The sequence below is a fragment of the Marmota flaviventris genome, chromosome 4, assembly GCF_047511675.1.
Source record: "Marmota flaviventris isolate mMarFla1 chromosome 4, mMarFla1.hap1, whole genome shotgun sequence".
In the NCBI taxonomy this organism is placed as follows: Eukaryota; Metazoa; Chordata; class Mammalia; order Rodentia; family Sciuridae; genus Marmota; species Marmota flaviventris.
Genome location: NC_092501.1, coordinates 165033377 through 165055021, shown reverse-complemented (window position 1 = coordinate 165055021; position 21645 = coordinate 165033377). Strand labels below are relative to the sequence as shown.

Below are 21645 nucleotides of genomic sequence, written 5' to 3'. Positions count from 1 at the left end.
CAAAATGAAAAGGGCTAGGGCTGTGGCTCACTGGGCGAGCACTTGCCTAGCATGTATAAAACTCTGGGTTCCAGTACTTGGTGGTGGTGGGGGGGGGGAGTATAACCATCTAGACCATTGTTAAAAATTTTTTTTAAGTTGTAGATAGATGGACAAGATACCTTTATTATTTATTTATTTATTTTTATGTGGTGCTGAGGATTGAACCCAGTGTTTCACATGTGCTAAGCAAACACTCTACCACTGAGTTACAACCCCAGCCCCATCTAGACCATTTTGAAGAGAGTGATCACCAAGTGCAGAAAGCCCTCAGGAGTCAGGCAGGAAGGCACATCAAGGTCTCAGCACACTCAAACACATCAGCGACAGGACACAAGCCTCCTGGGTCATGCTCCTGTGCTGGGGTGTCATCCACCACGGGGACATCACAGGGAAGTGCATGTGCGCAGAACAGAGAAGGCTGTAGGCGTCTCGGGCTCCCCACTGCCCCTCCAGGTGTAGGCAACACCCAGGTTTCATTCGTGTAGGCAACACCCAGGTTTCATTCGGTCTTCCCATGGGGCCTCCAAAAGATTTCAAGGGACATTTATCACTGATAATTCTGAAACACTTTAATTAAAGTTAACCACCAACAACATCCAATCAGCACTGGAGAAGAAAAATGAGATCAAGAATGAGGGTGGCATCCTTGGTGGGCCTCGATTAAGACCACACTTGGCCTTCCCATAGATATCTAGGAATGTCGGTCCTCCACAAGGAGCAGCCACCAGGGGGAGAGAAGATCTTCAGCGCCTGGCTGGGGGACGGTGAGTGCCACTCTCAGCAGCCCAGAAGCCCAGCTGGTGGCCCACAGGCCTCCCTCTTTTTTCTCCTCAGCAATTGCTGAGAAGCCTCAGAAAACTGCAGGAAGACTCTGCTCAGTGTCATAACATTCCCAGCTACATGTTCAGTCCAGACAGAAAATGCTATGACCCAAATTCCCAAGTTCTCTACTCAACCAATTTACACTGAGGCAAAACCCTCCCAGGCAACCGGCTGTTTGGGCACTGAGGGCTTGGCACGCAGATGTGAGGTCTCCAGTTCAGGTGCACTCCCCAGTCCATGGTGCCACTTTTCTTCCAGCTGTGCTGCTCAGGTCTCGAAGAGTGTGCTGAAAGCGGCTCCGACCTCTGCAATCATGTCGGTGGTGGTGGTAGAGCGGCCATGCTTCTGGAAGGCCTGGTGGTTGCACTGCCTTGTGAGGGAGCAGGCGCCCAGGGCAGCCAGCAGCAGTGGGCTAGAGCTGGGAGGAGGGAAGGGGCACGTAAGAGGCCTCCACATGGCCAGCCTGCAGCACAAGGGGCATGGTGGGCTGTGGCCACGGCGGGCCACATTTTACCCTTAAGAGTCCAACTTGCAATCTCAAGTCAGCCAGGCCCGAGGAGGGCTCTGCTAGCCAACAGAAGCTCAACTGCTTGCATACCGAATTCCCTGGTGGAAGGCACCTCTGAAACATGGTGGAGGCAGGTAAGAAGGGAGAGGGACTCATCTCCCCTCAGAAGCTTGGTAGCTGTGCCTGTGGGCCTGGAGGAATGCCTGAGGCCAGAGTGCTGGTTCTCCACAGTGCATACCCTGGGACAAGGAAGAAGCTAGAGCAGCCCTCTGTACCTTTGCCCTGCATAGCTGAGCAAAGCCCAAGTCCACACAGATACGCCCATTTTGGGTGTGTAGTCCCGGGTTTTCATGCACAGCTGTGGCAACATTACCATCCCAGCAGTGTCCTGCCAAGATGACAAATGGGGCCTCCAGAGGCTGGCTGTCCTCCCTGCAGCATGTGCAGCCACCATGGTCACCCTTCAGACTGTCTGCTTTTTACCCTAATACTTTGGTTTACAGAGTCCACAATTGAACTCCCAGAACAGTGCCCCTAACTGTGATCGCTCAGCAGAATTACTGGGGCTGTGAAACCCAGTGCTGTCCCAGGCCCTTCTGCACGGCCTGATGGGACTGAGGCCTAGGCCTGGGTGTACATGCAACAGTTTCCATGGACAGGGCTGACCTTTGCCCTGGGACATCTTCCATGTAATCCTGGTCATTCATCTGGAACCTTTCAAGGGATTCAATGTACATGCTATTCAAACAGCTAACAAAATTAATCTCAAAGTAGGACAAACGCAGACATGGCGTACCCATTTGTCTTCTCGGGCCCAGCGAGGAGCGCCCAGTGCACCATGACACCTAGGGAACCCGACAGGAGGTCTCCTTGTCCGCCACACCTGCGGCTGCTGCCTTCGTGGCTGCACGTGAGCACTACAGAGAACACGAGAGATGCTGAGTGCGGACACTGGCACTGCAGTCCGCGGCCACTTGCCTGCCGCCCGCAGCTCTTCCCTATTGGTTCTCACAAGGATGCGAGCTGACTTCTAGTTTCCAGAGGAAGAAAAAAGCACTTAGCCTAGGCTGTCCTGAACCACAGGGAGCAGAGACACCTACCTCAGACCACTGAGAAGGCGCCGAGAAGAGGAGCTGAACGCGAGGTGATTCCTTCATGCCCAGCTTCTGGAGCCCAAGCCCGCTCCCCAGACACATGCCATGCCTGCCTCCCCAACTTGAGGTGCACCCCGACCAACACAGCAACACACTCCAACTCAGCCTGCACAGACGCCTCTGTTAACTGCTGTAATGTTACAGGTGCCTATACTTCTGGGAATTTTCTTTCTTTGGAAAATATTTTGAAAATCCAAAGCTCTAGTCTCTGTTATAATCAAGAGTTCCTTTGGTTATAAGAGCCTTGTCTCAAAGGTCTCCAGTCTTCTGAGAACACACCTTTTCTATAAATGTATGTGTGCATGTGAGTGTGCACGTGTGCACACACCCACCCCATGTATCTCAGTGCTCCTTTACCCTGATTTCAAGTTCCTAATCAGCAACATTCTTGTTAACAGTTCCTTGTTAAAAAGGACCTATTATGGTGGTCCACTGGGCAGTGAAGAGGGGTGACTTCTACTCTCAGAGCGAAGAGTAACACGCAGGCTCTCTTGGACGCTCACAGCAAGTCTCCACTTTGCTCTTGCTGCATAGCCCTTAGGCGCAGGAGAAGGCACCTGGGACTCCACTAATAACATCAGCTCCAAGATTTTCCTCATCTCCTGGTCATTTTAACAAGACAGCAGGAAACTCAACAATGTGGATGCCCCACTGAGAGTGAGGCAGGAGGCTGGGATGCTGACCACAGCAGCACCTTCCTACCAGATGCTTCATCAGGCCGGCCTAGGCACATGTCCATCCCCGCAGCCATGGCCTGACCCCTCTCCTGGCTACCACATTCCCATGCAAAACAACGAGGAGTCAAAACCAGGACTCACCCGCTGGGGCTGACTCTGAACCAGGTTCTCCAAGGCTTACCCTGTATGCCCACGCAGAATTGCCATGCAGAGGGAAGCCCCCACTCACCCTGCTGGCCATCAGAGATCAGGTCATGCTCTCCTTTTTGGACCACTGTCACATTCCCCAGGGCCTGGCTGAGTCTCAGTACAGATCCACGGGGGTCACTGCTGTCCACAGGACCTCTGAGCTATGACACAGGAAGACAACCAGAAAACCAAGTCTTCCCGACAGGCAAAAGGGGCCACCACATACAGATAGCTCTGTCCCATCCACCACGAGCCTCAGCTGCTTGTGTCCAAAGGAATAGCCAGGCACCTGTTCAAGGCTGACAGATACACCTATAGCAAGTCCCCCCAGCAGATGCTTAAACTACACTTGCTCTAGAACCTGTCCTTTACCTGGTCAGACCAGAAAGTTTTCAGAAATAATAGACATTTGAATCATGAAAGTTAATGTTCACAGGACACCTGCTGTGTGAAGACAGGTGCTATATCATGAGCTGCTTCATTTTGTCCTCATCTTTTGAAGCAAATGCCATCATTCCACGTTTCACAGATGAGGCACTGCAGAACAGAGTGGAGCAACCTGCCAGAGTGTGCAGCAAGGGCAGCTGACCCAAGCCCACCCCACCATCATTCCCTCACTTAGAAGCACCCAGCTGTGCAAGAGGCATCGTGTTGCACATTAGAGTGTGAAACACATGCATGTGGGAATCCACAGAAACACAACTACTAGGCATTTGTGAGTGTGTCCCTGCAGAGATGGGCCTATAGGGACAGGCTTGGCAGAACCACACAGGCCATCCCTTCCCCTCAGTTCCTTCCTGTCCCACAGGAAGCCCCTAACTCACCACAGCTTCATAGAGCCTGCTGAACTCCATGTGGTTGGGAGTGAGGACAGCCTTCTGGTACCCATGCACGAGAGCTGGCTGCTGAGCTACCAGCCACAGGCCATCCTGTGCACAACGAGAATGTATTTTCACTGGGCAGGCCCTTGAGGCCCTGCGCTCACTGTATGGGAAGAGGGGAGGCCACACTCACCGCATCAACAACGACAGGGATGTCTCTGGCCTTGGATGATTCCAAAATACCCTGCCCCAAAAGAAAACAGACTGATTAACAAACCAGCCACCTCTCAAGAGGAATTAAAGAAAACCAAGCTGTGTTTCAATAAAAGGTAACATAAGGTCACCAACAGATAAACACAAGATAATACATTTAATGAACCAAAGAAACAGGAGGAAAGACCCGAAGATCTGACAAGAGCCCCATAGTAAGGCAGGGAACAGAGAACTGTGAAAACAGCAGTTGGGTTCCTAGGCTAGTCCATGAAGACCCACCTAGTGTTTCCAGATTCCCAACAGGATTCAGAGATAAGAAATAAGAATCTTGGAAATGCCCCAAATCATTAGTTACGTATTTTTTGTAATGCTTTATGTGCTTTATTTACAAAGTCAACATAATCTCTACTGAAATCCCAGCTGCCAATTCTGCAAATCAACAAGCTGATGATCTTAAGGGGCACAAGGGCAGGCACAGGACCCAGCAGAGATGAGAGTCCAGGATAAACCCTCACCCTTAGGCCAACTGATTTTCAACCAGGATGCCAGGCCAAGTCCAGAGAAATCATGCTGAGGGAATAAAGCTACTGTTTTGTATGAGTCCACTCAAACACAATGTTCAGAATGGGCCATTCACTTCAACTGGTTAGCAGCTGCCAGGCACTGGGGAGGGAGTGGGGCCCAGGGGACAAATGCTAATGAGCTTGGGGTTTCCTTTTGGGGTAATAACAAGATTCTAAAATAGACTGTGGTGATAGCTGCACAACTCTATGAATCACACTAGAAACCAATGAAGTGTTCATTTTAAATGGACACATGATTATAAAGCTCCAATAAAAAATATGATCAAAAAATTCAAATCCAAAGTAGTAAGAGACACACAGAAGTATCTGCAAGAATTCTCCAGGCACCAGGCATAGCAGGGGACACATTCTTCGGAAGGGACACTATCCCTTTGGAAGAAAAATAATGAGCTGTATCAACCCTCTATATCAGTTTTAAAGTTTTAAAAACAAAATCATTCAATTCTAGTTCTCCCAGTCCCTGTCACCTGCCAGAGCTAGCTTCCCCTCAGTGACAATTCTGATAATTCATGAGTCTGAGGAACATTTCAAACCCCAACTCTCAACCTACAGGCTGGAACTGGAAGACTGGTCATGGAAGATATCTCTAAGCCTTGCTCTTGAGAAAGTCTGGTAAAGCAAATGCTCGCCTGCCTTTTTACAACTTGTTTTACCGGGCCCTACCAGGAAAGCCCACCCAACCCAATAGCTCCTCATGCCTGCCTGCCTTGTGAACCTTTTGTCTCTCTCACTTGAAAGGCAAAAGCCAAGCGGAGAACAGCCCCTCGGTGACAGCACCCCTCCCCAGCGTGTCCTCCCCCTGCAGCCACAGTGCTCAACCCTGGGACAGGGAGATGAGTCACCTCTTCAAGCCCTCTCAGCAAATGAGGCATTCAACGGAGTACTGAGGTGATGGCAATAACAGGGACATAGACCCATCCAATGTGCTGCTGATTCCAATGAACACCAAGTAGCCAGTCACGGATGTGAGGCTCCTTCCCCAGCCTTGGCAGGGACAGCACCACTGCACACAAAGGCACAGTGGCACCCACAGGGAGGGGTCAAGACCCAAACCCAATAGTCCTGAACACACGGCTGCTTCTCCCAGGCTGCAGTGTGGGCAGGTGCCGGGCAGCTAGGACAGTCTCTTGGAGGGGAGTTCCAGAAACATGTCTGCCCAGGAGGTGGGAGTGCTCCCAGAGGAACACTGGGCAGCGAAGATTCAGAACACAAAGCTGGCATGCCGGCTCAGCCTGTCTTCCTCTTCCCCAATCCCAGGTATTTATGTACATTTCAATTTCTTAGAATAAAAAATGCTCATTTTTTTTTCATGGTGCTGGGGATTGAACCCAGGGCCTTGTGCATGTGAGGCAAGCACTCTACCAACTGAACTATGTCCCCAGCCTAAGTTCATCTTTTTAAATGAAGACAGGCATAAAATGAACTTGGAGTAATGTGTGTGCACATGCACGCGTGTGTACACATGGTACGAACTGGAGGCCCTGTTGCCTGAGAACCTGAGTCTTGAAAACAGGTGACTGGGCTGAGAAACAAGGCAGGCACAGGAGAAGCAAAGCCACATAGCAATAGGCCCAGGACCCAAAGTCCAGGGTTCTCTGACCTGAGGAGGACCTCGATAAAGGAAGGAGAAGCATGTGGCGAAGAAATGAGACCAACAAAGCTGCAGTTAGCAGCGCCCTTCCGGATCATTCCCTAAATGCCCAACTCCTAGGAAAGCAAAGTGATGATTCCAAACAGCCCTCAGGATGCCCTACCCCAGCTAGGGTGGTTCACAACAGTGTCCTCAAGTGTGCCTGCCCATCTGGCACTGCACTCAGCACATTACAATACATGGCTCTCACAGCCTGGTGGGGTGACCACCAGGGACCCCAGCAAGAGGGGCAGCCAGAGGAGGGCACTTGTGTCTGACACCAAGCTTCTGTCCACTCAACTCTGCACAGCCCCACACTGCATGAGACAGGAAACCTCTGAGCAGCCCCACACTGACAAAGCCGCTCCTGCTGCTCAGCGTCACTGCTAACACCCAGAGTAAAGAGGAGACCTGGGCAGCCTGGGAACCGCTGGCCTCGCTGCCCCGCAACCCCTCACACATCTACCCATCTTCACTACTCCAAGAGGAGGCTGAGGAAGGCTGTACAATGCACTATTTTTTTTTTTTTTTTAAGAGAGATAAGAGAGAGAGAATTTTAATATTTATTTGTTTTAGTTTTCGGCGGACACAACATCTTTATTTGTATGTGGTGCTGAGGATCGAACCCGGGCCGCATGCATGCCAGGCGAGCGCGCTACCACTTGAGCCACATCCTCAGCCCCACAATGCACTATTTATGCCTGAAGAACATGAGGGCAAGGCTTGCACTCCAAGGTCACAATCCGAGAGTGGCCATGCTACAACTTACCTTGACACTGTCGAGGATGGGGCCATCTCTACCTAGGCCAGGCCCCACGACAAGGGCATGCAACCGGGGCAGCCACTTTTCCACCTCAAGAACAGCATTGGGACTGTCACTAGTAAAGAAAAGGTCAGAATGCTTTACTTAATATCTACATTTAGTTGTGTTTTAAAAAATTTTATTTTGAAAAAACAGACTGACAGAAAATTTGAAAAAACAATGCAGAAAGTTACCATGTCTCCTTCTCCCAGCATCCCCTGAGTTAACACTGCATACACCCACATTATCTCATCACAACAACAAGTCAGAAGAGGCATGTTGCCAGAGGACTGTGTCAGATTCACCAACTGCCCTGGCCTGATATCCTTTCCCGTTCCAAGGGCAATCCAGATACTGCACTGCATTTAGGCATCACATCTCCTTAATCTCCACGGACTGGTTGATTTTTAGTGCCCCAATTCACGTGCACAGCTTTCAACATTTAAAACAAGTTAGGGTAAGTCATCATGACACTAGTTTTGAGATTACCCCTGCCCTCCACCAGTTTCCATCTCACACACATGGAGGCACACCATGCACCTCATACTGTCTGGCCCTACGTGAGATGTACCCCACGTCCTGGTCCTGCCCTGCTGATGCCCACTCAGGACAGACAGGGTTTGTCATCATCTCAATTCACCTTCTTGCACAGTATCCCAGCTCAGAGATTCTGATAGCCCACTCTGTTAAGGTCCTTGTCCCCTCTGCTCCCTATAAGCTACCTATCAAGGTCACCAACAACCCCATGGTGAGATGCAGCCATCATTCCTAGTCTTTCTCTTAAAATGACCCTCAGAGGCACAGGCCCTTCTAGAAATACCCCCAAATAGTTCTCAACTTGACTTTGGACATCCTACCCCACCCTGTTCTTTCCTTCATCCACGTTCTCTGTTCCCAGCTAGAGCCTCAGGCTTCAATCTCTGTCTACATGTGAATGACTGGCAAACCAAAGCCTTCCCGTGCCACATACTCCAACCTGACACCTATCACCCACGTCCATGTCCACTTAAGATGTCTAAGGGCAACCGACAACAACTTCATCCCCACATAACTGCTACCTTTCCCCCACTATAGTCAATGAAAACTCACTCAGACATATGCTCTGAGGGTACTGGGCTGCCGGCCTTTTCCATCACATCTGCCAGCCAATCCCAGGGGGTGGGGGCCCTATTTTCCTGATAAACCTGCATAGGGTCCCTTTGCACGCTGACTGCACTGCCTATGTACTGGTAGGATCCTTACCACACTGGCCACAAGAGCCCATACCTAAAAGCAGCTGACAAGCCTCTGCATGCCCCTTATGATGACCCCACAATTGCAGGGTTTGACCCTGAATCTCCGGTTACCCACATGAGCACTCCCTGTCATAGATGTAGGCCATTCCTAGACTGTGGAAAAGCTTCCCCAGGAATCCACGGATTTCACTAGAATGTCACTCTGTGCTGCCTCCCTATCCCTCACCTGTTGGTCCCCTGTTGGGGATCACCAGTTGGCTCCATGGTCCTCTTACCACCTGACATACTATGATCTCACTTGTCTGTCTCCAGAGCAGTGCTGCCCAATGCAGCAGGTACCAACAAACACTAATGTAACTGAAATGGAACAGAAGTAAAAATTCTGTTCCTGAGGTCCACCAGCTACATTTCAGTGCTCAGTGGCATGCATGGTCCTGCAGAGTACAGAGAACATGGACATTGTCAAGGGAAGTTCAGGAAGCCCTGGGAGCAAATAGTCACTCACTTCACTACTAACCCACTGAACCCAGCCGAAGAAGTCCAACCATTCCAGTCACTCAGCACTCACTCCACATAAAGATAAATGCAGCTAGACCACAGGACAGGCAGAAGACAATGCCTGGAAATAAAGCCAGACATCTACTGCCACCTGGAAGCTTGCTGAATGAGACAAGGGTCTTGTTACTCTCCAATGGTCCCCTTGCTTTCTGCCATAGGCAACCCTGTCCATACAAGAGTTCCCCTGGACCTTGGAACCTCCAACCACTCCTGACAGGCCAGAACATCTGCATAAAATATACTGGCATTGACAGTCACCATTTTCCCATGTTTCTCCCTTTGTGGTCTCACTGTCTGTCTTGACCTACCACAGAACTACAGGCAGATTCACTAAGGTTTTCTTATACCTGATAGCACCTATCAACCAATTCTGAGCACAGTAGGAACTTAACAGAACTCAGTGTTGGCTTAGAAATGCTCAGGGGCTGAGGACAGCTACTGCAAGAAAGAGAATCCACCTGTCCAGACTCACAGGACTGGGTGGACGATCAGCTCCGGGCTGTAGGACTTAATCACAGGCGCCGCCTCCTTGGCACAGAAAACATGAGCCAAATCTGCGCCCTGAGAAACAAGACAAGAGGCCAACTTGAGCAGGTTGCCCTCCACAGGCCCCATAAGCAGCGTCAGGCACAAGCTGCTCAGCCCATGACATGTACGTACAACCACCCCAGTCACTTAGAACTTACTTCACATAAAGACCAATACAACTCTGCAGTTAGACCACAACCAGATGGCCTCAGAAAGAAGGCAGGCAGCAGAAGACAAGGCCTGGAGACAAAGCTAGATGACTACTGCCACCTGCAGGCAGGGCAGAGCCATATCAGCTCAGCCACTCCACACTACCTGGGCCATGCAACTTGATCAAATGCGTGGGAAATGGCCAGTTTCAAAGGCATCGACTTTGGCTGGGCACAGTGGCACAAACTTGTGACCCCAGGGACATAGGAGGCTGACAGGAGGGCTGCAAGTTTCAGGCCAGTCTAGGCAACTTAGTGAGACCTCCATTTCAGAATAAAAAATAAAAAGGTAAAGCCTAGGTTCAACTCCAAGTTCTAATAAAATAATATAAAAAGCAAAGTCATCAATTTCTTACTTATTTAAAAAAAGAAAAAAAAAGGCATCCCAGTGTCATTCTGGTGAAGTAAAATGAGACTAAAACTTTATTTATTTTTAAATGTATTTCAATTGAGTTATTTTGTTATTGTACAGGAAGTCAGGATATATTTAAAGGTGTTTCTATTACCTATAACTACTCTAAAATGTTACTGAGAATTCTATCCTAACCATTTTCTTTAATCATATTTAAATAACCCAACTCTATCAAAAATCCCCAATAAAGTAGTTTTAGGTAAACTTACCACTTTGAGAGCTGAGATTGCTGCAAAATATGGGGCTCCTGTATACCTAAAATGAAGATATTAACAGTCAAAAGAAAAACAAAACAAAACAAAAAAAAAAAATTCTGCAAGTGAGAATACACATTTAACAGTAAATAACAAATTATCAATAAAAATACAGATAATAAATATAAAAATATATAAATTATCAATAAATGACTCCAACATGGGGCACACAGCACATACCCAGCACCTAGCAAATGCTCAGTGAATGGTCACACGGGTCAGAGTCAGGAAAGCCTTATTCTTGTGTGCAACACCTCTGCACCACATGTGGAGCACACACGCTAGTTCAGGTGACTTAATCACTGATGCCACCTCTCATGGTCTCTGTGCCAAGCATGATGAGGTAGAGCTGGCTGCAGGCTTCTGCAGGACAGAAGGCAGAGATGTCCACCAGCTTAGGGCAGTCAGGAGAAAACCAGGCCCCAGAGCCAGAGGACCGAGGCCCCAGAACAAGAGGACCCCAGAGGCCAGATGGGGGCCACATGAGCACTGTGCCTGCCCAGTGCTCTCATCTTACTACTATCTCTGTGTTCTTACAGCAAGACACTCAGCAAATGCTCAGTGTGAGTGTGAGTGACTGTGCTTACTGTTATCTCAAGCACAGAAAGAAGACCCTTGCCTAGGGCATCAGATGAGCTACTGAAACTGGCATGTCCATTTCAAGCAGTGAAGCAAACTGGGGACAAATGCTGCACACACTCTCCAAACATGGCCTTCTCTAAATCAGTGTCACCAGAAAGTGTCAAAAGTGCAAAAGACAGGACAAAATAGGCAACACATGCACTCACTCCACAAAGAGTGGAGCCTTAGCCAAAAGAGCCAGCAAGCCCACTCCCTCGCCCACACCCACAGGAGCAGGGCGGCTGGCTACCAGTGCACCAGAGTGCAATCTGGGCTGGGGAGGAGAGTGGAGCAAGGTTTACTAGTGCTTGAAATGAACTCTGACCCAGTGAAAGTTCTTGAGACTGGATCCTTCAGAAATAACCTATGGGTATGCAAGGATGTATGTGTACAGGATGTCCACAGCTACACGTTAACCAAAGATAAGCAGAAGCAGCTAGCCACTCACCAACAGGGGACCAATTAAACTGGAAGTTTGCTGGGGCCCCTTCGGCTGTGGATCTCAACACCTGGCCCACCCTGGCAGGGAGCACCACATACCCACTTGTCAATAAGTAACACATGTGAATCAGCAGAGAGAGATTCCAGAAAAGAATGCAAGGTGAGAAGGCCAGATGAAACAGAGCATCTACACCACGGCCCCCTTAGTAAAACAGTGCACATCTTAGCAGCCTGGGAAGGCTAACAGCGCATATGTGGTGTTTGCTATCACAGGGGACACCACAGGATGCTCGCTGTACACACTGCTCTAGCGTTCAGATTTCTACATGCAGACTTTACTTTTATAATCAGAACAGAGGTGTTTCTTCTTTCCAAGGTTAGTCGAATAGGCATTTTCACATTAAGTAACTCTACCCTAGAGTGCTACATGACTCTTGACTCTGGGGAGGAAGGACCCAAAGGCTTTCCCTATGAGGCTTAGTGGGGCTACATAGGTGGCCTCTAGTCCTGAGATCAGGAGAGGGCTATCTCCTGAACCCAGCGTTCCAAAGGCAGAAGAACTGCCTTTCTGTGCCAGAGTTTTCACACCCTTCCTGGACAGACTGCTGGCCAGCTGACTCACACTGCAGAAACTGCTATCTTCCAAAGGGTGTGTGTGTATGGGAGGGGCTCATCCTGGAGTCTCCTGCTGTGAAAGACATCCTGAACTGACAAAGTCAGGAGCCAGCAGAAGGAAATGCACTCCCTAGGAAGTGGGAGGAGAAAGGGCTAACCTGAACATCAGCAGGACTGGGTCCAGGAGAAACAGGAGTAAGACGAGGTCGAGCGGGAGAACACGGAAATGGCAGAGCCATAGAGGAAAACTGTGAAGGAGGTGCCAAACATGGAAGGCAGATCCAGGGACCCAACATGCACAGGAGGGGCATAAGAGAGAGGAGAGTGCAGCACCAGAAACCCAGGCAAGATGCTTCACCAGAGGGGGCTAACGGCTCAGGCACTGCTCAGACTGATGACAACAAGTAAAACCACACAGCCAGACAGCCTGGAGAACTGTACAAACATCCAAGCAAGAAAACACCACTGAGAGATCAAAGAGAACAGGACTCGTGTCAGAATTCCAAGGTGCAAAATGGAAGCTAACAGAAATCTAGCTAACATCTAGATTTCAACCACCTCCTAAGGAGCTGCAGCCTGCAGCCACTGCCCACCATAGCACGACACCAGAGGATCTGCAACCATGCAAGAAATCACTCTGCAGGGAGATGCCAGGGGTCAAAGTATCCCTACCCAAAGACTAATCTGAGGGAAAGCAGAAGAATGAACGTGGTTCATCTCACAATACAGTTAAATTTATGGTAAGTGTTCAGGTGGGATTTCTGCGTCCAACAGTGACATAAGGTCAAAGAGGGCCACATGGGCCTGGGAGTCACATGGATGAGTAAGAGGGGACACATCTCCAACATTTTTCCCATGCTGCTTCCTGGGTGGAAAGGGTGGCCACCAGCTAAACTTATTCACTGTAGTTTTGGGTTAAGAAACAAAATCTGGCTATACATTTATAATAAAATACACCTAAATATATGAAAAATGGTTGAAAATGCAGGTTGACCAAGAGATATCATATAAGTGGGAACAGAAAGCAAGCTGAAACAGAGCAGCCAGTATAGGACTGCTTTCACTTATACACAGGAAAGTTTGTAAATCTTTTGTGTAAAACACAGTTGCAAAGGTATATAAAAGCAGAAGATAAGATTGGCCTGGGAAAAAGGTAGGATTAAACATTATAAATGACTCCAAGAATATCTTTAAATTGCAAAGTAGGCCAAGAGCTGGCAGAGTGCCTTCACCCTGGTTATGAAAGAAAAACAGGTTTCTGACTGGTGAAGACTGGTAAACACAGAAAACCACACAGGAAAGGGCAGCTGCAAAGCCCCAACACTGACACACATCAGTGAGCAGTTCCACCAGGCTTTCTCAGACTCCCCCTTTTAACCAGGAAGCTGATCCTGAAAAACACTGCTTATCAGACGGCATTTGGAAATGATTATGAAGCTCACACTAGACCAGTGATGGCTGACAGGTGAGCAGACAGGTAGGGAGGGAGGGGCTTTTTGAACACACCCACCACTTACTCTTGGCAGCCTCCCACTACGCCTATCCTTCCGTCTTGCCCTTTGTGCTTCTTGGCAGTGAGAGCAGGGATAATGTTTCTCACCAGCTGAAAGGTATTGTCCATGTCCTTTATCGAGTGTGCTTTATGCAGTGAAAAGGTTCTTTGTAAAACTGAAAAACAGGAGAATTACATCATTCAGAAAGGGAGATGAATACGTGTTCATACACATAAATGACAGAGACTTAAAATACCCCATTAGCCAAAACACTTTCCAAAGCTGACAATATGTATGCTATAGATTTCTACCTAAGGGTTTCACTGTTTTTTGTAGGCAAATAATGTTTAAAAAAAAAAAAAAATTGGGCTGGGGTTGTGGCTCAGCAGCAGAATGCTCGCCTACCAGGCATGAGGCCCTGGGTTCAATCCTCAGCACCACATATAAGTAAATAAAGGTATTGTGTCCACCTACAACTAAAAAAATTTAAAAAAAATCACAACAGGACTGGGGTTGTGGCTCAGTGGTACAGCGCTTGCCTCACATGTGCAAGGCCCTGGGTTCGATCCTTAGCACCACATATAAATAAATAAAGTGAAGGTATTGTGTCCAACTAAAACTAAAGAATAAGTAACTATTTTTTTTAAAAAATCACAACAAGCTGTATATGCCAAGTTTATATTTGAATTGTATCAGACATTCTACTTAATCTTCTAGAAAGTTTTAACAACTTGAAAACTGATACACTCAAAAGTTTGAAAGAGTCCTCCTGTTTTTCTTAATTGTTATTTTGACACTCATTTGGATCCTAATTAAATAACCTAGAAATGGAATTCTAAATATAGCAAATATCTTAAACTGGGTTCAAAGTGGCATATTAGAATAATTTCATCACTTTGAATTGTCTCCTAATAGTTACATTTCAATTGGCTTTCTTGCAAGCTTCTTGCAGTTGTACATTTTGCCTTGATATTCAAGACAGCTCAGCCTTGAGAGGTTGATCCACTCTGTGACACACAGTGCATGAATAGATAATAAGGCACACATCTTTCTAGACCTAAAGGATCTTTGCAAATATGAACAACAGTTTCTCAAACAAGGCACTTATTGTTTTCATCCTTCCAATTATTCCCACAGCTGACAAAAACCAATGTTTCACAAATTCCACTGAAGACTAAAAGCTGACCCAGTTCCTCACAGATAAACAGCTTTGTTTGTTTTACTTTTCACTCAACAAACATTCAAGTATTTTCTTTAACAAGCAGATGCAAGTGCCTTAGCTGATGTGTCAGATGTTCAGACCCCAAGGTGAAAAGGCGTTAGTTAATATCAACCCACCTCCCTTTCATCAACATCTAAACCAAAGCAGAATGAAGACAAACTCAGATCCAGGGAGCCTCCTGCCAGGCTCATCTCAGGGCTGCTCCCAGAGCCTGTCATCATGAGCTACCTTCTGCTCCTGGTGACATAGCTGCAATCCCAGCTCAAACCCAGATGTGGTCCAGGCCACAGAAGCACTGGGCCAAATCTTTCTCTCTTCCGAATTCATTTCTGTGTGTCCTCAGTCACCAAAGTTTGCACTGTTTTTTCACCATGCAAAGACTAAGCAGCAAAAAAGCTCTCTCCTGGTGCTCCCTTTGATGAGCTGCATACAAAGATTGGGAGCTGCTAGATGAGATCTAAGCACAATGTATGAATGTTGATGAACAATCTATGCAGTAATGAACACACCTAACAGGGGCCTGTTCCACACCTTACCACACTGGGAACTGTAACATCATGACTCACCGATACAAGAATGTCAGATAATGTCCACTGAACAAGAAATACAGACGCTTTTTCAAGTCTAGGAACTGTAAAAATAGAATTCAGTCACTCAAGGACTGTTCTATACTCCCTACAACATTTCAGGTCTTTGTAAACATGGCTTTATACAAAGCACTCAGTCACATGGAAAATATCCCCATGGCCAAGTGGATTTCCTCATGTTGCATGGATGCCAGACATGCTGGTTTCAAGTTCTGTTTCCAAACTAGCATGTCAATAACTCCTCCCAATGGTTACTGGGAGGAGTTATATTAGTCATTCATCATAATAACTACTATAACTGAGTGGATACCATGTCTAGTGTTCATAACAATCAGGAACTTTAACATTTCGCAAGGAAAGACGGTTTGGGGAAATGATAATCATTTTTACTGTTCATCACTAAGTAAAAAGAAATATACTCCGTGTGTACCAGACCTCAAAGGCACAATCTCTATCAATTTACTTTCCCTAATCTGTCTAAAGAAGGACATTTTAAAAGATAGAAATGTTGCCAGGCACAGTGGCACACACCCCTGTCTGTAATCCTCCCAGCCTGGGCAACTTCCTGAGACCCTGTCTCAAAAATTTTTTAAAAAGGGCTAAGGGTGGTAGAGCACCCCTAGGTTCAACCTCAAGTACTCTAAAAAGGCAGAAATACATGAGTCAATACACCAACTGCCCTGCAGTGTTCTTCCCAGCACATAACAATGAAGCTCTCAGCCCACAGCCGCTGTGGAAGGAGCCTTGCTGTCGCTGGGACAGCCGTGCTTGCAGAAGCACTTCAGTAAAACCTCTGGGACTAAAAAACAGCAAAACATGCCAAGTAAAACTTCATTCAACAAGTGTAAAACTTTTTTATGTGTGCAGTTTTGTTGTTTTCAAGTGTCCACACTTGCACACTGTCCCATACCTCAGCACAAGTGGGCTAGCCCAACACGATTCTGATTTTTTTTTTTTTGATATTGGGTGTTGAACTCAGGGGCACCCAACCACTGAGCCACATCCCTAGCCCTTTTTTGTATTTTATTTAGAGACAGGGTCCCCCTGAGTTGCTGATGCTGGCTTTGAACTCATGATCCTCCTGCTTCAGCCTCCCGAGTCACTAGAATTATAGGCCATGTGCCACCACACCCAGCTCCACCGTTCTGATTTTTGTGGCTGAGAAAGGGGAGATGTGCTAGGCTGAGTGCCCACATGCTTAAACTCTACATATTTAAAGGCAAATAGTAATTTTTGTTGTTAATCAAATAATGATGAGTGCTCATCCTTCTCCCTCCACTTCAAGATAAGCTTCATTAAGATACCAAGAAACCCAACAAGTTGTTTGCTTGGTTTTTGGTACTGGGGACTGAACCCAAGGGCACTTTACCACTAAGCCGCATCCCCAGCCCTTTCTTATTTTTATACAGGGTCTCATTAAGTTGCTTAGGGGCTCACTATGTTACTGAGGCTGACTTCAAACTTGCAATCCTCCTGTCTCAGCCTCCTGTGTCACTGAGATTAGAGGCCCCAACCAGCTTCCAACAAGTGTTTGAGCTACTGTGGCAGATTTTTCTACTATAGGTGAAGCATTTGATTTTTTTAAATCTCATTTATCATAACCCCAAAATGTGTCTTCTAATTATGTAAAACCTCACACCATATTCATATAGCAGTCTTTACGGTACCCAGAGGACAGGCCTGGGGGAACCTGTGCTGAGCAATCCTTTTCCTTACACAGAACTAGTATTTTGGAACCCAAAGTGAGCACATTTAAACACCTTCACAGCAATTTCACCAACCCACCAATGCAAAACTTACCTCTCCCTCCTCTTCTGGGCCATCACATTTTAAGACTTTGGGAGCTGGGTACATTGCCCATAAACCCAGCAGTCAGAAGGCAGGGAGATCACCTAGGTCTAGGAGTTCAAGACCAACCTGGGCAATTAAGTGAAACCCCTACCTATCGGCCCCTACCCCCACAAAAATGACTTTTGCTGGATCTCCAGTTTATGAGCTGTGATGCTACTGCAAGGGCCAGGTCCAAGAATCCTTGAGGACAGCAAGCATCAGAATTACCTGAAGATTTGGACATGAGAAGTAGCTCTCAAATGTACGCATTTTGGAATTATGTTAAAAGCATAATGTAATTGTAACTGATTTAAAAGCATAACTGTTAATTTTAAAATTTATTTTAAAAACTTTTATGAAATTTTAAAAATTCACAGTGCTAGCCAAAGGCAAAGCAATATTATTACTCGTGTAGCTGTGACATCTTTCCAGCACTGACCCATATGTAGGAGGGTTAACGGTCATAAGATGGCCATTTTCCTGTCTGAGCTGGTGAGACCACCCTATCACCTTCTGCCTGCAGTGTATAGCTTCACTCCCACCTTGGCTGAAGGGAGCTACAGTGTCTTCATGTGGGATACCCACCCTCATCCAAAAAAGACTGCCAAAGAAGAGAAAACTCAATCAGTGTCTGGCGAATTAAAGGCACAGTGGTTCAGTTTTCTCACACTGAGCTAGTTTATCTTTTTTTACAGACCAGGAAACTGAGGCCTAGAGAGGAGGAGATTCATGAAGATGCACTGTTAGTAATGGACAAGCCAAGCCACACAACCAACCCACCAATGCAAAATTCATCTCTCAAAAATTCATAAAAATGCTGTCATATAACCAGGCATAGTGGTGCATGCCTATAATCCCAAGACCTTGGGAGGCTGAGGCAGGAGGATTGAGAGTTCAACGCCAGCCTCAGCTACTTAGCGAGGCACTTAGCAACTAACTCAGTGAGACCTTGTCTCTAAATAAAATATAAAAAAGGGCCAAGGATGTGGCTCAGTGGTTAAGCACCCCTAGGTACAAAAAAAAAAAAAAAAAAGCTGTCATTTGAAGGCAAACCAAATTTTTCTTCAGCAAAATTATTCACTTCACCAACCAAAAGTCAAATGTCTATCAAATGCACTCTAAATACATTTGGGAAGAAAAATAAAAAGGGCTGGGGATGTGGCTCAGTAGTTGAGCACCCTTAGGTTTAGGTTTAATCCCTGAACAAAAGGAAAAAAAAAAAAAAGATCAAAGGAAAGTCAGTTAAATGTCCCGACACTCAGAGTGCATCAAATTTCAGTTGGCTTACTGTAACACACCACTTGGATTTATCCATGTAAGTATTTAAATATAAACACCAAAGTTCTGAAGGATAAAAGGCCTTGCCAAGAGCACATTTAAAATGCAATGATACTTATATAAGTCAATTTGGCTTCCTAACAAACCAGGCCGGAAAACCTGGTCAAATCTGTTTGGGTTTCGTTGGTTTTAAAGAAGTGTGTCTTCTCTGTACCAAAAGCGCTTTAAGTGAACGCGAATTAGAAGCATGTGTCAGCATTCCTTAACTGAGTCAAGACACATCCTAACGTCTGAATGGCGTTGAAGTTTTAAAGCCAAGAATAATTTTTTCAGAAAGTTCACGAAAATTTAATAATGAAACTTAAAATAAGTGTATAGAAAAACCCTGCAAACTAATCATAAAGTATCTAAATTCAAGGCAAACAACTACCAACAGAGAGGGGGGGAAAAAAGTCTCTAAAGCGGCCCCAGAAGCCACCCTGGTGGTGTAAACTAAGGGGCCCCTCAGTGCACTCAGAACTAGTCAGCTGAGGGCTGGGGTTGTGGAGCGAGGCCCTGGGTTCGATCCTCAGCACCACATAAAAATAAACGAAATAAAGGTGTCGTGTCCACCTACAACTAAGCAAAAAAGAACTAGTCAGGGGGCTGGGGCTGGGCGGTAGAGAGCTTGCCTAGCAAGGGTGAGTCTCAGCACCGCATATAAACAAAAAGGTCTACCGACAATTTTTAAAAATTGGAAAAAAAAAAAAAAAAAAAGAACTAGTCAGCTGAAAACCCAGCGCCAGATGCCGCGGCGCTGGCCGCGCCAACTCCCACAGCAGGGGCCGACCCCAACGACCCCCCGGGCGCACGGCGCCCCTGCGCACCGCCACCCGACTGCCGGAGCGGTGGGGCCCGCGAGGGAGACGGCTCCCAGCGGAGAGGACACCCACGCGACCTGCGACCTCAGCCCTCCTACCCGCCGGCCCTGGGGAGGTGCCGGGTCCCGGGGCCTCCCGCGCCAGCCCCCCGCGCGCACGCCCAGGCCGGCAGAGGTGCCGGGACCCGCAGCGGCTCCAAAGGCGCCGATCGGCGCCGCCCCGCCGGGGCTGACGAGTGAATCCCGGCTGGAGCCGGCGGACAGACGGTCGGCCAGGACGCCCCGCGCTCCGCGCCGCCCGCCCGCAGAAGCAGCCCGCGGTCGGGTACCTGCGTCCAGAGGCCCGTACAGCGCCACCGCGGCCGACAGAAGTGCCACCGCGGCCACACCAGCGACCGCAACCCCGGGGCCCGTGCGAGTGGTCATCCCCGGGCAGGCGGAGACCGAGCTTACCTCGCCCGCAGAGCTGCACTACCGCACAGCGCGGACCCATAGCCCAATCTCGGCCTTCCGGATACCCGGCGGCCTCCGCGCCAAGGCCGGAACCGCAGCCATCCTTTCCTCAGGCTCCCGGCAAGCCCCGCGCTGCGGCCTCGGCGCTCCTTCCGGGTTCTGAGCGGCTCTAGTGGCGCTCTTTCCGGTATCCCATCCGCCATCGCACCGCGGTCTGATCCCCAGCCATTGGCGACGCTCCTTCCGGTTCCCAGGAGCCCCAGAGCCGCCGCCGGAAACGGAATCGCATCAACTCGCAAAGGTCCAGATGTCGCTCCTCCCCTGGACCACTTCCACCAATCACGCCGGGCTTCGGACGATTGACAAGCCCAATGCCCAACCCGCCTGGCCCAGCTAGGGAGGCTAAAGCGAATCGGGATGAGTCTTAAAGATTTGGGGCCTGTTTTAATTTTAATTGGTCACTTTGGGCCAAGGAAGTTACGGAAAGTGGTGGAGTGAGAGCTGGCTGCCCAGAACACCTGTCAGGTTGTCCTTCGGCTGATCAGAAAGCGGGTGGAGGGCGTGCCTTTCCTTTCTTATTGGGCCTGAAGTAAAGCAGACTGCTGGCCCACCCCGACCCCGCTACCCGCTTCGTCCGCGTCTCAGCAAGTAGCCGCTCCACGGCTCCCAGCGCTCAAGCCATCCCCCCTGGAAGGGTGTCACGGAGCGCACGGGCGGGTTGTCTAGCGAGTCCGAAGAGTGGGATCCACGGACACGGGGTGTGAAGCAGCAAAGTGACGGGGTTTATTGGAGTACAGGAAAGCAGAGCTCCCAAGAGGGTAGGGCCCCTAGATAGGGCTGCCCGCGGGTCGTTGTCGGGGGTTTCTGTTCGTTACTGATGAGGAAAAGCCTTCTGGCGCAATTGAAAGTGTAAGATCCTGATTTCTTATTCCCATATGGATGGGTTTAATGTCTTTGCTCACCTCAGTTTGTCCTGAACTTGTTCCTTAAAACAAAAGAACTGCTTGAGATAAAAACAGCTCTTTGAGGTGGACTAATGTGAGGGTCGTCAAGGAAATCTGGGGTCACAATAGAGTGTTGCGTGATTAGGACTTTCCAGTCAGGAACCAAAAATAAATAAATAAAAACCACCCTATAGGGTTTCAGTCTGGGATGGTGGGACCCCCTTCGAGGTCTGCATTTCAATCTTTCTCCTGCTGCGAAGGTATATTCTTGACTTCTCATTCTCACCCTTGTCCCCTCCTGTTGTTGCCTGTCTCTCATACTTATGTCATCTTATGAGAAGACACCATCACATGATGGCGGTAGCCTGAATTAGCTTCCTGGGACTGTCGTGTCACAGTGCTACAAACTGAGTGGCTTAAACAACAGAAGTTTATTTTTCTAAAATCTGGAGACCACAATTCTAAAATCAAGGTTTTGCATAATGATGCTCTATCTACAGTCTCCAGGGGAGGAAACTATGCCTTTTCTAACTTCCCGTGGTGGTGGTCAACTCTTGACGTTCCTTGCAGTGAAGCTGCATCTCTCTAGTCTGTTTCGGTCATTATGTGACAATCTCCTTGTGTGTCTCTGTCCTCCCATTGCGTTTTTCCTTTCTTGTAAGGA

At 48.1% G+C, this 21645-nt stretch overlaps 1 protein-coding gene across 3 annotated transcripts; it reads right to left on the bottom strand.

Annotated features, from left to right (window-relative positions):
* Positions 1-593: 593 nt before the first annotated feature.
* On the bottom strand, positions 594-20173 carry Naxd (NAD(P)HX dehydratase). 3 transcript variants are annotated; one of them, XM_027938794.2, is made up of 10 exons: positions 20038-20173; positions 13833-13983; positions 10594-10639; positions 9708-9796; positions 7410-7518; positions 4407-4457; positions 4217-4321; positions 3433-3553; positions 2169-2289; positions 594-1282 (listed from the first exon to the last, which is right to left on the bottom strand). In XM_027938794.2, exons 1-10 carry the CDS (start codon positions 20075-20077, stop codon positions 1132-1134), a joined length of 984 nt encoding a protein of 327 aa, XP_027794595.1. In that variant the 5' UTR covers positions 20078-20173; the 3' UTR covers positions 594-1131. The 3 variants fall into 3 exon arrangements, with proteins under 3 accessions (XP_027794595.1, XP_027794594.1, XP_027794596.1); XM_027938793.2 differs by lacking the exon at positions 20038-20173 and adding an exon at positions 19914-20031; XM_027938795.2 differs by lacking the exons at positions 10594-10639; positions 13833-13983; positions 20038-20173 and adding an exon at positions 8904-9111 and having other exon boundaries at positions 9708-9772.
* Between the last annotated feature and the right edge of the window lie 1472 nt (positions 20174-21645).